Below are 14,603 nucleotides of genomic sequence, written 5' to 3'. Positions count from 1 at the left end.
CATGCACACAGGGTAAAAAAACAGGCGTTTGGCATTTATTTTTACAGCCTATATTAACATATGTGTCCATGCACACACAGGCCTATACAAGCGTTTAGAAGAGGAGCGTTTACTGCCTGAAAAAAGAAAACCCATCATCAGCACGTTCAGAAGAGGGGTGTTTGGGCACAAAAAAAAAAAAAAAAAAAACACGCGTGAATGCGTTATTGCTAGACGTTTACAGGCGTCTTCACATGTTTGCAAGTTAAAGCATTCCAACAGCCAGAACAAAATAAACTGTTTCTTAAAGTGGAGCTCCATCCAAAAGCGAAGGCTCTGCTTGTCTGCCAAAGTCCCCTCCCCTCCGCTGTCACATCTGGCACCTTTTTGGGGGAAGCGGGTACCTGGTTTTGACAGGTTCCTACTTTCGGCTCAGTTCACTGTGGTGAAGTGAGGAGGAAGTTTGGCCCCTGCTCCCCCCCACAGCCGGCCCATTGACAGACCCCAGCACGATTCGCACATGAACAGTAGGGAAACCGGCTGTGAAGCCTCAAGGCTTCCCTGTCAGTTTCCCTTAGCCGAGATGGCAGTGCCAGCACCCGAGATCCGATTCAAGAATTGGTTTGGGTGAGGACACCACTAGATGCCTGGACAGGATCTCCGCTTCAAACTTGAAGGCCATATATCTTAATGGATTCTCCCCATTTACGCCTTCGCACAGACAGCCTCCTGGCCCTTTAAGAGTTCTAAAATCTAGAGAAGGAGGCAAGCATTCAGGTCATGTGACGGCTGGGATTTCATGTCACATGATCACAAAGCTTCCAATTACAACTATGCATTGATCCCCCATTGGCTACTCTCAGCACAGTAAGTGGTTTTAAAAGGGCTGCATATATACGGCCGCTCGGTGTTACATCCCATCTGCCGAGCAACCACATATATGTGTAAGGCCAGCGCCAAAGAGGTCAAGGTAAAAAAAAAAAACACCTATGTGCAGCTCCCCCACCCCTCTACTAAATACTTACCTGAGCCCCATCTCCATTCAGCGATGTGCACAAGAGCCAAGGCTCTCCCACGCTCCTCATTGGTTTAGACCAGGGGTTGGGAACCTTTTTTCTGTCAAGGGCCGTTTGTGTATTTATAAAATCATTCGGGGGCCGTACAAAATGATCAACTTAAAAATGTGCCTGTTATATTTGGTCAAAAATGTAATTAACTCCCCCCTAATGTGATGGCTGCAACTGCTTCTCTTTGGTGAGGTGTGTGATGTTAGCTGGTATTGATGATGTTGCTACTCTCAACTGGTTTTCAAGGTTTGCGTCAATCAGTCTGGAGCGCAGTCGACTTTGTGGTGGTAAGTTTTGAAAAGAACTGCTGGCGGGTACTGCTGGTGGGTATAGCTGGCTGGTACTGCTGGTGGTTACAGCTGGCTCAGGCTGGTACTGCTGGCTCAGGCTGGTACTGCTGTGGGTATTGCTGATTCAGGCTGGTACTGTGCTGTAGGTACTGCCTTTGGTACTGCTGGCTCAGGTTGGTACTGTGCTGTGGGTACTGCTGGCTCTGGCTGGTACTGCTGTGGGTACTGCTGGCTCTGGCTGGTACTACTGTGTGTGCTGCTGGCGGGAAATGCTGACTAGCAGCGGCGCCGCGCTGGAGGAAGAGGCAATGTTTCCTGTATTGGTCACAGGCAGAGTGCATTTATTATCACTCAGCTTGTGACTCACGCAGTCTTTCAGAACGGAGCCAGAACTATACAGGAAGCATTGGCTCCGTTCTGACAGATCAGCTGAGAGACACAGACTCGGCTGCACGGGGGGCCGGACCAAATGACTTTGAGGGCCGCATACGGCCCCCGGGACGTAGGTTCCCCACCCCTGGTTTAGACACAGCAGGCTGTCAATCTGAGCCAGTGAGTAGGGAGTGTGGCCATGTCTCACTATGTGGGTCTATAGATGCACACAGCACATCTTGAGATTGAGTCCATGTAAATGCAGCTTCCCCCCTCCCCCACCGCGAGCGGCCTGCTAGGGGAGGAGGATACGTGAAGGGGGAGGAGCCAGGAGTGCCAGCATGGGACCCAAGAAGAGGAGGATCAGGGCTACTCTGTGGGAAACCATTGGACAGAGAACAAAGTTTACAATTACTTTAATATTCTGGCCAAAAGAATTCATTAAAACCAAAAGCGCGACCACTCAAACATATGTGACAAAATACAGCGGTTACCATTTTTTGTTAACCCCTTGCAGCCGGCCATATGCATATATGCGGCCCTGTGTTTACAAATGACCGTGCAGAGAGCGCACTCCCATGCTGCATGGTAGCTGGCAGGAATCAGTAAGTTCCTGATGTATTCTTGTGATCAGGAGCTTTATGATCATGTGACCGCTGTGACAGCCAATAACAGCAGCCACATGACCCGAATGCCCGCCTCCCAGCATCTAAACCTCTTAAAGGGCCAGGAGGCAGTCGGCACAAAGAGGTTAAGCAGCTTCCATCTGTGTTAAGGCGTTCAGAGGAAACACTTGAAGCCTTAAAGCGGAGTTACACTTTTTTTTTTTTTAAAAATACCCCTTTAATACTAATATATAGCGATGTACAATACCACTATTCTCAAATCTATAACTTGTACAGTATTTGATAGTAGAGAAATTCTTACTTTTAAAAACGCTTGGAGAGCGCGGCCATCTCCATTGTGGGCACCTGAAGCCGCTGTGCCCTTCTTCCTGATTTCAGTGAATGAGAGGAGCGGCCGGCGATGCCCATTGCCTCCTGGGATTGATGACAAACATCTCCCAGGACGCAATGCAAAGCCGGAAGTGACGTCCGGGGCCACAGAAGGAGGAAGTAGAACAAACTATCCTCCAAAATAAGGTGGGACCCGAAAAAAAAAAATCTTATAGCCCAATTCTTTTTAAACATACCTATCACTGCTGGAATCAGTAAAGGTAAAAATTAGGGTGGAACTCCGCTTTAAGCTAGGTGGGGCGGAGCTCCTCTTTAAGCAGCGAAACGCACAGCATTGCTCGTCACCACAGCTTCAATAAAGTTTTTATAAATAAAGCAAACAGTGCGTTGCATAGTAACAACGCACAACACCAACCCTGCACCTGGCACACCAGCAGGGGGCGCATTAGAGGTCAGTGGGGATTTTCCTAGCGCCCCTGGAAATCAGCTCTATGCAAGTCCTGCAGCACTGGACCCTGCGCTGTAACCCATAGCAACCACTGACCTAACAGCTGAAATCTGATTGGTTACTAAGGTCTCCTCTAAAAAGGAAGTCACCACCAGGAAAACACCTGGGTGAGAAGCCTCCGCTAGAAGATGCTGTCAGCAACACTGAGCAGAAATGTGTCTGCTTCCATGTGAGGCTTCTCACACAGGTGCTGTGATTGAGTCAGGGGTGGGCCTGGGAGCCCAGAAGTTGCAGACAATGACTTACCCACATCTGGCTCGAAGGGGTTGGAGGTGAAGAGCGGCATGGCTGCTGGGGGGGAGGAGGGGGTCTCCTCAGAATGCTGGATCCGGGTATTCCTGCTGATCACTCCCCAGATTCTGCCTGTCTGAGCATCAGTTCTACACAGGGGCCACACAGCTGCCTGGCCCACTGAGCATGCCGGGAAATGCGGCTGTCTATTCCATTGCCTGTCCCCAGCAGGACAAAAAAAAAAAAAGAAAGTAAGCGGCGCCGGGCTGTCCCCTCTTATTAATTAGAGACAAAGGAGACGGGGAGAGGAGCTTGTCAGCTGCTCCCTGGGCTGATGCTGGGACTGGAGTTTGATGACGCTCCCTCAGGGGAGAAGGCGGGGCCAGGTATTGCGCAGCCGCACTGCAGAGGGTGGGGGGCTGACGGATGGTTAGGTTGTGCGCATGCGCAAGAAAATGCCCTGTAGCCGCAAGAAAATGTGATCAGGTCATGTGATCATTTATTACCTGATAATAAACAGAACACCACGTGATAGCTGCCTAGTCATGTGACTCGTTATTGATCTAATTTCATGATACCAGCCAGTTTCTTCAGTGTTCTAAGGAATGATCATATAAAGCTCCTTATACAGAACATACATACGTCCATTATTTGTCTTCAGTCACTCAGTCCTTTACACAAAGCTCACAGCTGTCCCTGATTTAGAGGGACTGACTCTGATTTAAAGGGACTGACTCAGATTTAGAGGGAGGGACTGACTCTGATTTAGAGGGACTGTCCCTGATTTAGAGTGACTGTCCCTGATTTAGAGTGACTGTCCCTGATTTAGAGGGACTGTCCCTGATTTAGAGGGACTGACTGATTTAGAAGGACTGACTCTGATTCAGAGGGACTGTCTCTGATTTAGAGGGACTGACTCTGATTTAGAGGGACTGACCCTGATTTAGAGGGACTGACCCTGATTTAGAGGGACTGTCCCTGATTTAGAGGGACTGACCCTGATTTAGAGGGACTGTCTCTGATTTAGAGGGACTGTCCCTGATATAGAAGGACTGTCTCTGATTTAGAGGGACTGTCTCTGATTTAGAGGGACTGTCCCTGATTTAGAGGGACTGTCCCTGATATAGAAGGACTGTCTCTGATTTAGAAGGACTGTCTCTGATTTAGAGGGACTGTCTCTGATTTAGAGGGACTGACTCTGATTTAGAGGGACTGACCCTGATTTAGAGGGACTGACCCTGATTTAGAGGGACTGTCCCTGATTTAGAGGGACTGTCCCTGATATAGAAGGACTGTCTCTGATTTAGAGGGACTGTCTCTGATTTAGAGGGACTGTCCCTGATTTAGAGGGACTGTCTCGGATTTAGAGGGACTGTCCCTGATTTAGAGGGACTGTCCCTGATTTAGAGGGACTGTCCCTGATATAGAAGGACTGTCCCTGATTTAGAGGGACTGTCTCTGATTTAGAGGGACTGTCTCTGATTTAGAGGGACTGTCTCTGATTTAGAGGGACTGTCCCTGATTTAGAGGGACTGTCTCGGATTTAGAGGGACTGTCCCTGATTTAGAGAAACTGTCCCTGATTTAGAAGGACTGTCTCTGATTTAGAAGGACTGTCTCTGATTTAGAGGGACTGTCCCTGATTTGGAAAAAAAAAAGTTTCTCTGTCCCTCTTTCCTCCTCATTTGTCCCTCATTTTGATGTGATCTATATGGTGCTATATAAAATTCACTTTTTATATTTCAAAAAGTGTTTTCCAGTGCTAAGCTTTTCATCCACTTTCTAAATCGCTACGTTTGTATATTTTTAAGCGCCGGGTTAAACACACTACCGCGACGCTACTTTAGGTGGCGACCTCCGAGGTCGCGGTGCGAGCAGCGCGCCGCGACCTCGGAGCGGCCGCCACGGACTTCATAACATTGAAGTCTATGGCGGTCGCCTCCTGGTCGCCCCAAAGAAGCTCCGGACCCTTTTTCTAGGTCGGAGCGACTTGTGTCGCTCCTATTAGAACGGGTCCACAGCTTCCCTATGGGAGGCGACCTGTGAGGCGACCAGGTCGCCTCACAGGTTGCCCTAGTGTGAACCGGCACTAAGAGCCAATATAAAGGAATAGTAGTGGTAAATAAAAAAAAATAAATAAAAAAAAGCACTTTAACCACTTTAAGACCGGAAGGGATTTGCCCCCTTAATGACCAGACTACTTTTTCAACTTGGCATTGCGTGACTTTAACTGGCAATTGCGCAGTCGTGCAACGCTGTACCCAAATAAAATTGATGACCTTTTTCTCCCACAAACAGAGCTTTCTTTTGGCAGGATTTGTGCGATTTTTATTATTTGTGCTATAAACAAAAAAAGAGCGACAATTCTGAAAAAAAAATCAATATTTTTCACATTCTGCTATATAACATTCCCAAAAAAAATTTAAAAATCAAAATTTTTTTAACATTTTAGGCCAATTTGTTTTCTGCTACATATTTTTGGTAAAAAAAAAAAATCGCAATAAGCGTATTTTGATTGGTTTGCGCAAAAGTTATTGCATCTACTAACTTCAGGAAAGATTTATGTCGTTTTTATTGTTTTTTTTTTTTTTTTACTAGTAATGGCGGCGATCTGCGATTTTTTGCAGGATTGCGGTGGACAGATCGGACCCCTGACTAACATTTTTGACACTTTTGGGGGGACCAGTGACATTACTACAGTAATCACTGCTAAAAATATGCACTGTTACTGTAAAAATGACACTGGCAGGGAAGGAGTTAACATTGTGGGTGATCAAGGGGTTAAATGTGAGCCTAGGGGAGTGATTCTAACTGTGGGGGGCTTGGCTTGTGGAATGACCATAGAGATCTGTAATCCTATATAGAAGGATCACAGGGGCTCTGTGATCATTCCAGGGAGAAGAACGATCAGCTGTGTTTACAACAGCTGACCGTTCTTCTCTCTCAGCGGGGAACGATCGGAGCCGCCTGCCCACTGCACCGGCTTCCTCGCTGACGAGCGGGGGCGGGAGCTCGCCGCCTAGCCTCCTGCTCGCGACCGGCGTACAGTTACGTCGATTCGCGGAGGAGCGGCTGCCTGCTGCAGTACATCTGCGGCGGGCGGTCGTAAAGATTTTAACTAATCATTTTTTTGTATAATTCTCCTTTAAAGGGGCGTGGCAGGGGGTGTGTCCTATGTATACATACTATTCCTAATAGGTGTCTCTCGTTTTCATCTCAAAAAGTTAGGAGGTATGTTACAGAAGGGAGCAAACCTGCAGAATTGTTCTAACATATTCCAAACATTCCTGGATTAGGCACATACTTTCCAAAGATCCACATTTCCCCACCACAGATCTGTTGGCAAATCGCTGCAAAACCGGCTATTACTTATCACAGGACTTCATTAACCACTTCACATCCAGAAGGCTTTACCTCCTTCATGACCAGGCCATTTCTTGCTATTCAGCACAGGTTACTTTAACCCCTTGCCTACTGGACACTTTTACCCCCTTCCTGCCTAGGCCAGCTTCAGCGCTGTTACCATTTGAATGACAATTGAGCGGTCAAGCAACACTGTACCCAAACTACATTTTTAGCATTTTTTTCACACAAATAGAACTTTCTTTTGGTGGTATTTATTCACCGCTAGGTTTTTTTTATTTTTTGCTAAATAAACAAATAAAAGCAGAAAATTTTGACGAAAAAAAAACGTTTTCATAGTTTGTAATAAAATTTTGCAAAAAGGTCATTTTTCTCCTTCACTGAAGGGCACTAATAGGCACTGATATGCTGCACTGATGGGCACTGTTGGGACTGCACTGATAATCAGTGCCCTGATAATTAGTGTACAGTAAACCCCCGCTCCATCGCGGTTCAGTTTTTGCGGTCCCGGTATATTGCGTTTTTTTTTGTAATGTTATTTTACTATATAAATCATTAAAAATGAAATATTTTTGTGTTTTCCATAGCTCTTGCTCTGTCTCTCAGTATCTTTTATGTGTTTAAATGAGTTTCTATTGTTTTAAAAGTGTGTTTAAAGACCTTAAAATGCTTTTACACGTACAGTGACAGTAAAAAAAACATGCCTACAATGCATTTTTATAGGGTTTTTCTATTTCACAGATTTTCACTTTTCACGGGTGGGTCTGGAACGTAACCCCCGCAATGGAGGGGGGTTTACTGTAGATGTCTGTTTTACAGAAGCCGGTTATCGTCTCTCTTCTCCTCTCCATATGCTGTCAGCATGAGGAAAGGAGTGGCGATAACCGGCTTCTGTGTTCATCCATGATTAGCTGTGATTGGACACTGCGATCACAGAGCACGCTGCCTGTGCCCCGGCGTGCAATCATGGCACACAGTCATAGGACAGCGCCTCAGAACTAGCTAGCTGCACTGTAGCTGTCATTTAGCTATATCACGATCAGCAAGTGGTTAACTGGCAATTGCGCGGTCATGTAACAATGTACGCAAATTACATTTATATATTTTTTTTTTTCAAACAAATAGAGCAGACACTGTTGGAGGGGGGACAGAGGACACTGCTTTGGGGGATAGGAAGGCAGGAGACACCACTTTCCAGGGGCAGAGGACAGTGCTATGGGGGGTAGAGGACACTACAGTGGGGGGTGATGTGAAGGGGGGCAGAGGACACTGTGTTGGGGGGGGAGGGGGTTAAAAACACTATGTCTACGTCTTTGTATTGGGTTTTTTTTTTTTTTAAGGGCGCCATCTAGTACCCCTCTCCCCTCCCAGAGATCTTTGCTTTCCTTCATGTTGTCCAGGTAGAGCTCAACCTCTGAGAGGTTTCCTACCCCTGCCTACTGTAATGGCAGTGATCAGCAACTTATAGTGTGTTTGTGATAGTGTGGTGGCCAATCTGGCACTAACAGCCACTGTATGGGAGGGTCACTAACTGACAATGACATCACTAGTTACACTAATACAGTGATCAGTGAAAATAACGTACACTGATACTGTACTAATGACACTGGCTGGGAAGGGGTTACTATCTAGGGGCAATCAAGGTGGGTAACTGTGTGCCTTACAATGTGTAATGTGTGCTGCTTCTACTTTACTATCTGGCTGTATTTTCTCACTGCTTTTCAGGAAGAAGAAATATTCAGATAGCTGTTCCTCTGATCTCAAACACAGAACTCTGTGTGTGATTGGATACAGCCAATCAGCAGGTTTCAGCCAAAATCATTGACTGAAATCTGCTGCTAAACTTGTGCTGTTTTTCAATTACAGTATGGGTCAGCAAAGGGTGCGCACATACCCCCAAACCTGGAAAAGGGCCAGTAGTGTACATGACAGTGCCTGTACCTACCTCCCGCTCGCAGTTTATTTACTATGAGCAGTCAGCAGATAGTTAACCGCTTGCCGCCAGGCCACAGTACATTTCCTTCCTCTTCTGGGTTAGGGGCATGCAGTACCTGGCTGCTTTGTGATCACGTGATGTCAAAAAAGCTATTATGAATTATTTTCATTCATAACAACTGAGTTTCTCTTAGTGATGCTGTGAATGGCCCATAGCTGTCACATGCTACCTGGGCCAATCACAGCACCCTGTATCATGTGATAGCTGTCAATCACAGTCAAACACAGCACACAATATTAAATCACAACTGATATGAATGTAACCCATTCATGTCAGTTCAAAACGTTGTTAAAGTGATCTGTAAAAAAAAAAATCCCTGAACACCCCCCCCCCCCCCCCAGGTAGTACAAAGTCACTATGATGTACAGAACAGGAAAAGAGAGCCTGGTGGGACTTTAAATGAGGAGGACTCAATGTGTCATTAGAGTGCAATGCGTCTGGTTTATTGACCAAACCGTAATGTGTAAAATAGTAACCATATGAAAACATATCCAAGTCATACATAATTACATGAGTATAGTAATGCAAATTATCAGTAAAACATGACATGGCAATAACAATATGCACATAAATACATTTTAACCACTTGCCGACCGCCGCAAGTAAATATACTGCGGCGGTCAGCCCCTCACAGGCAAAGTGATGTACATATACATCACTAGCCTGTGAGGCTCTGCGGAGCGAGCGCGCGCCGCCAGCGGCGCGCTCCCGCTCCCACGCGGTCATGGACCCCCCCACGTGTGTGACCGGCGGAACCGATGTCCGCCAGTCACTCGGCGATCGTCGGTGGAGAGGGAGAAAGGCAGGCGGCTGATGTAAACAAGCCGCCTGTCATTCTCCCCTGTGTAGGAATAGTGATCATACGATTCTACTCTACAGCTCGAGCCACAGCCAATCACAGTTAGAATCACTCCCCTAGGGACACACATAACCCCTCCCTCTCAAATAAAGTTAACCCCTTCACTGCCAGTGTAATTTTACAGTAACTGTGCATATGTATAGCGCATGATCAAAAAATCGCACAGGTGATCAAATACCACCAAAAGAAAGCTCTGTTTGTGGGAAAAAAAGGACGTCAAATTTGTTTAGATACAGCGTCGCACGACCATGCAATTGTCCGTTAAAGTCACGCAGTGCCGAATCGCAAAATACCCCCTGGTCAGGAAGGGGGTAAAATCTTCCCGGGCTTAAGTGGTTAAACGTTGAACTCAACGCGTTTCATGGGTCGCATTGCCCACTCATCAGGAGTATGTGTATAAGGGCATATCTGAAGATATAGTAAATGTTGTTAGTCGACATGCAGAGTGAATGACAGATGGGGCATGGATACTCAGTAAATGTAAGACCCAAGTGGGGAGACACCCTACTCACATACAAAGTAATGTCATCTTGCTTAAAAACAGCGCTGCCTTATGGTGGCAGACAATATGTCCAAAAAGGGAGCTGAAGGAGCAGGAGCCCAAAAGGATGCTACACCGGATTAGGGATGAGGATGTGCCTTGCTCTACGCTCTGAGCCCACCTTTTTTTTTTTTAAATCAACAAAGTCTTTATTGTATTGAAGCATAAAGTCAAATACACAGAAGTATGCACACAGGTATCATGAAAACGTGAGAGGAACAATACAGCTGGGTTAACAAACAGGTATCAAACTAACACCATAAAAAGAGAAAAAAAAAAAGGGAGAAAATCCATCACTGCGATAATAAGAGCCGAGGGGCACAGCGAATACACACATCTGACAGGAATTCCATGCTGTAGGTAAAAGTAGGTGCCGCGCCGCGCCTGCTATGAGGGGCAGCTGCGACACCCCCCACGGATGGACAGGGCTGACAATCAGCATTATCAAGGTGACACACACGTCTCCGGGGCCTGAACCCACCTATCCCATATCTTGTTATATTTGGACGTGCATCCTCTATGGGTATAGACCAGTTTTTTATAGGGCAGAGTTGCATTAACCTCCCGGAGCCAGTCCTGGAAAGAGGGGGGTGAGTCCCTCATCCAGCGGCGTGCTATACATTTTCTGGCGAGGAACAGTGTCTCATGTAGAAACAGGGTAGTGTATTTATCCGTGCTAACATCAGGGGGTATCCCCAATAAACAGAACTTCGGGGCCAGCGTCAAGGGGGAACCCATGGTGTCATGGAGAAATCTAACCACCTGCCCCCAGAAGCCCTGAACCTCCGAACAGGACCAGAGCAAATGATAAAAGGTGCCACGTTCCAGCTTACACATGGGGCATTGACCAGAGGTCTCACTGCGATAGGTTGCCACCATCACCGGCGTCAGGTAGGCCCTGTGGAGGACATATAGTTGAGTTAAGCGATCCGAAAGTTTCGGGGATACTAGTTTACAATTATCGAGGACATCCTCCCATTCCTCATCATCAATCGTCCCGACATCTCCCTCCCATTTAGTTTTGACTGCATACGCCAAGACCGTGGACGCCGGCGTAAGTAGGGCATTGTACATATGGGAAATGAGTTGTTTGGACTCAGAACCCATCACCACCTCCAAAATCGAAATCGGGGCCAAGTCAGGAACAGGTCGGGGGAATTGAGCAGAGAAGGCATGTCTGAGTTGAAGGTAGCGAAAGAACAGATGGTTAGGGATGCCGTATTGCCCCTTTAGGGCATCAAAGGATTTAAGGACTCCATTGGTGACTATGTGTGCTAGATAGATGATTCCATACCTGGCCCACACATGTGCATCTGGGATAGAAGCAATTTCGGGGAGGCTGACATTGTGCCACAACGGCGTATGCGCATGTAGCACGGGGAGACCCAATTTAGTGGACACCACATCCCAAACCAGCCTGTACTGAAACAGCATGGACGTCCTGTCCCCGCGGGACTCCGCCCCCCCGGATACCCATTAGAATCAATGACAACGGATCTGCAGATGCGTGGGCCCAGGCAGGAGTAAGGAGGGACAGGAATCTCTCCCTATCGGAGCCATGAAGAAAGAAAAAGTGGGACAGCTGTGAAGCCAAGTAGTATGAGTTAAAATCAGGGAGGGCCAGGCCTCCCAGGTCAGTGGGACTCTTAAGTTTCCGCCAGGCCAACTTGTGTCTACTGGACCCCCAGATAAAGGGCTTAAGGATAGAGTCCATCTGAAGGAAAAATTTGAGAGGGAGGTAAATTGGGGAGTGCCATAGAATGTACAAAAGTGTGGGGAGTAACACCATTTTTACAAGGTTAATGCGGCCACGCACCCCCAACGGGAGACGCGCCCAAGTCTGCGTCTTGGCCTTTAACAATGCAAACAGTGGCTGTAAATTATCGGATATGTAGTCTTTCGGAGAATTGTTTACCTGGATGCCCAAGTATTTAATGCGGTCCACTACCTGCAAAGGGAAACGTGGGTCAATGGGGAGGGAGGATATATCGTCAATGGGCAGAATTTGAGACTTGTCCCAGTTAATCTGTAGTCCTGAAAAGCGACCGAATTGTTCAATAAGAGTCAATGCAGTGGAGAGGGAGGCACCCGGGTCAGCCAGGTACAGCAGGGTGTCGTCTGCGTAGAGCCCACCCTTTTTTAAAGCCAATTAGAGCCTCAGGCTATAATCATGTGCTTAAAAAAAAAATACACCCATTGAAATCCATGCGTCCAGAGCCCTGCATGTAGTTTAGGGGCCAGTCGCATGGATTAGGGGGGGTGGCGTCCCTGCGCCCAGTATGGAGGGGCCGCCACTGCTTACTAGTCCATAGAGCCCAGTGTTGCTACCCTTTCAGCCCAAAGTTCTTCTTCATTACTCTGCTCCGACGTTGCATTCACATAGCTCCCAACTGTCCCTCTGTCCCTCTTTCCTCCTCATTTTGGTCTGATATATAGTTGTATATAAAATGCACTATTTATCTTTCAAAAAGTGTTTCCCAGTGCTAAACCTTTCATTCAATTTCTGGATTGCTGTATTTGTAAATTTCAAAATCCACTATAAAGGAATAATAGTGGTAAAAAAAAGCACTTGTGGGTTTAACTAATCATTTTTTTGTATAATTCTTCTTTAACCACTTGCTGACCAGCCGCTGCACATATACTGCCGCAGATCAGCTCTATTGTGCGAAATGGCGTACCTGTACATTGTTTCGTGCAATAGCCAGTGGGGGCCAGAGGGGGAGCCAATCAGTAGGACTGGCGAATGCGATGTCCGCCGGGCATCCACAATCGCTCCCCATAGAGGCTGTGTTTTATAGCAAAAAGTAAAAAATATTGTTTTTTTTTTTTTTTTTTCAGAATTGTTTCTATTTTTTTGTTTATAGCCCAAAACATAAAAATCGCACAGGTGATCAAATACCACCAATAGAAAGCTCTATTTTTGGGAAAAGAGTACGTCAATTTTTTTTTGGGTACAGTGTCGCACAACTGCGCAGTTGTCATTTAAAATAACACAGTGTCGTATCTCAAAAAATGGCCTGGTCATTAAGGGGGTAAAACCTTCCGGTCCAGAAGTGGTTAAGGGAGCGTGGTGGCAGGGGTGTGTCCTATGCCTACATACTTTTGCTAATAAGTGTCCCTCGTTTCCATCTCGAAAAGTTGTGAGGTATGCCATCACTGCCCGATATCCTGCACATGAGCTGACAGATCACATGTCTCTACAAGGTCTCTAGAACCTGGCAATGCCATGCAGTGTTTCTGTGCATGGGCACAATCCCAGCAATCCCCTTTCCCCCAGGTATACATCAATACGCTGTGCTTCTCTTCCAGATCCCATAGCCTGGTAAGGACTTGCTGCTTTCTGTGCTTGCCAGGGGGGAAGGGTGAGAAGGGTTGCAGGATTTTGCGCATGTGAAGACATGTCATGGGGTTCTGCCAGGTCCCAAGGGCTGGCAGTGTGTCTGTGCAGCCATAGGAGGTTATTTACTAAAACTAAAGAGTGCCAAATCTGGTGCAGCTGTGCATAGAATCCAATCAGCTTCCAGGTTTTATTGCCAAAGCTCTTAAAGTGGTTGTAAATCAGAAAGTTTTTTATCTTAATGCATTAAGATAAAAAGCCTTCTGTGTGCAGCAACCCCCCTCAGCCCCCCTAATACTTACCTGAGCCATCTAGATCCAGCCATGTTGCAGCAGTGTCTCGGCTGCCTGGGACTCCCCTCCTCATTGGCTGAGATATCAGTGCGGTGCCTTTGGCTTCCACTGCTGTCAATCAAAGTCAGTCAGCCAATAGGAAGAGAAATGGGGGCAGGGCCTAGCCGAGCTGCGGCTCAGTGTCTAAATGAACACAGGGAGCTGTGACTCTGCTCAGGTGCCCCCCATAGCAACTTGCTTGCTGTGGGGGCACCCAAAAGGAGGGTGGGGCCAGGAGCACCAAAGAGGGACCCGAGAAGAGCAACTTGCTTGCTGTGGGGGCACCCAACAGGAGGGAGGGGCCAGGAGCACAAAAAAGGGACCCGAGAAGAGGAGGATCTGGGTTGCTCTATGCAAAACCAACTGCACAGAGCAGGTAAGTATAACATGCTTATTATTTTTAACTAAAAAAAAAAATGAGACTTTACAGTCACATTAAATGAACAAAGTAGTTTGTTATATAAATCGTTTCAAAAAACTATTAGATGGGCACCTTAACCACTTAAGCCCCGGAGGATTTTCCTGCTAAAAGACCAGGGGGTATTTTGCGATTCGGCACTGCGTGACTTTAACGGACAATTGCGCGGTCGTGCGACGCTGTACCTAAACGAATTTGACGTCCTTTTTTTCCCACAAACAGAGCTTTCTTTTGGCGGTATTTGATCACCTGTGTGATTTTTTGATCACGCGCTATAAACAAAAAAAGAGCGACAATTTTGCAAAAATAGCAATATTTTTCACATTTTTTTATATGAAATTCCCCAAAAAAAAAA

General features: G+C 46.7%; 1 protein-coding gene across 2 annotated transcripts in view; it reads right to left on the bottom strand.

Annotated features, from left to right (window-relative positions):
• The window catches only part of STAM (signal transducing adaptor molecule), a 72,100-nt gene extending 68,324 nt beyond the window's left edge, over positions 1-3,776 (bottom strand). For both annotated transcript variants that reach the window (XM_082257789.1, XM_082257790.1), the window contains exon 1: positions 3,419-3,776. In XM_082257789.1, the coding sequence (XP_082113915.1) occupies positions 3,419-3,458 (40 nt within the window). In that variant the 5' untranslated portion in view covers positions 3,459-3,776. The remainder of the gene's footprint in view (positions 1-3,418) is intronic.
• Positions 3,777-14,603: the final 10,827 nt, after the last annotated feature.

This window comes from Pelophylax lessonae (assembly GCF_965119305.1).
Source record: "Pelophylax lessonae genome assembly, chromosome: 5".
NCBI classification, from domain to species: domain Eukaryota; kingdom Metazoa; phylum Chordata; class Amphibia; order Anura; family Ranidae; genus Pelophylax; species Pelophylax lessonae.
Note: the sequence above shows the minus strand (reverse complement) of the source record. Positions and strands in the feature narration are given on the sequence as shown.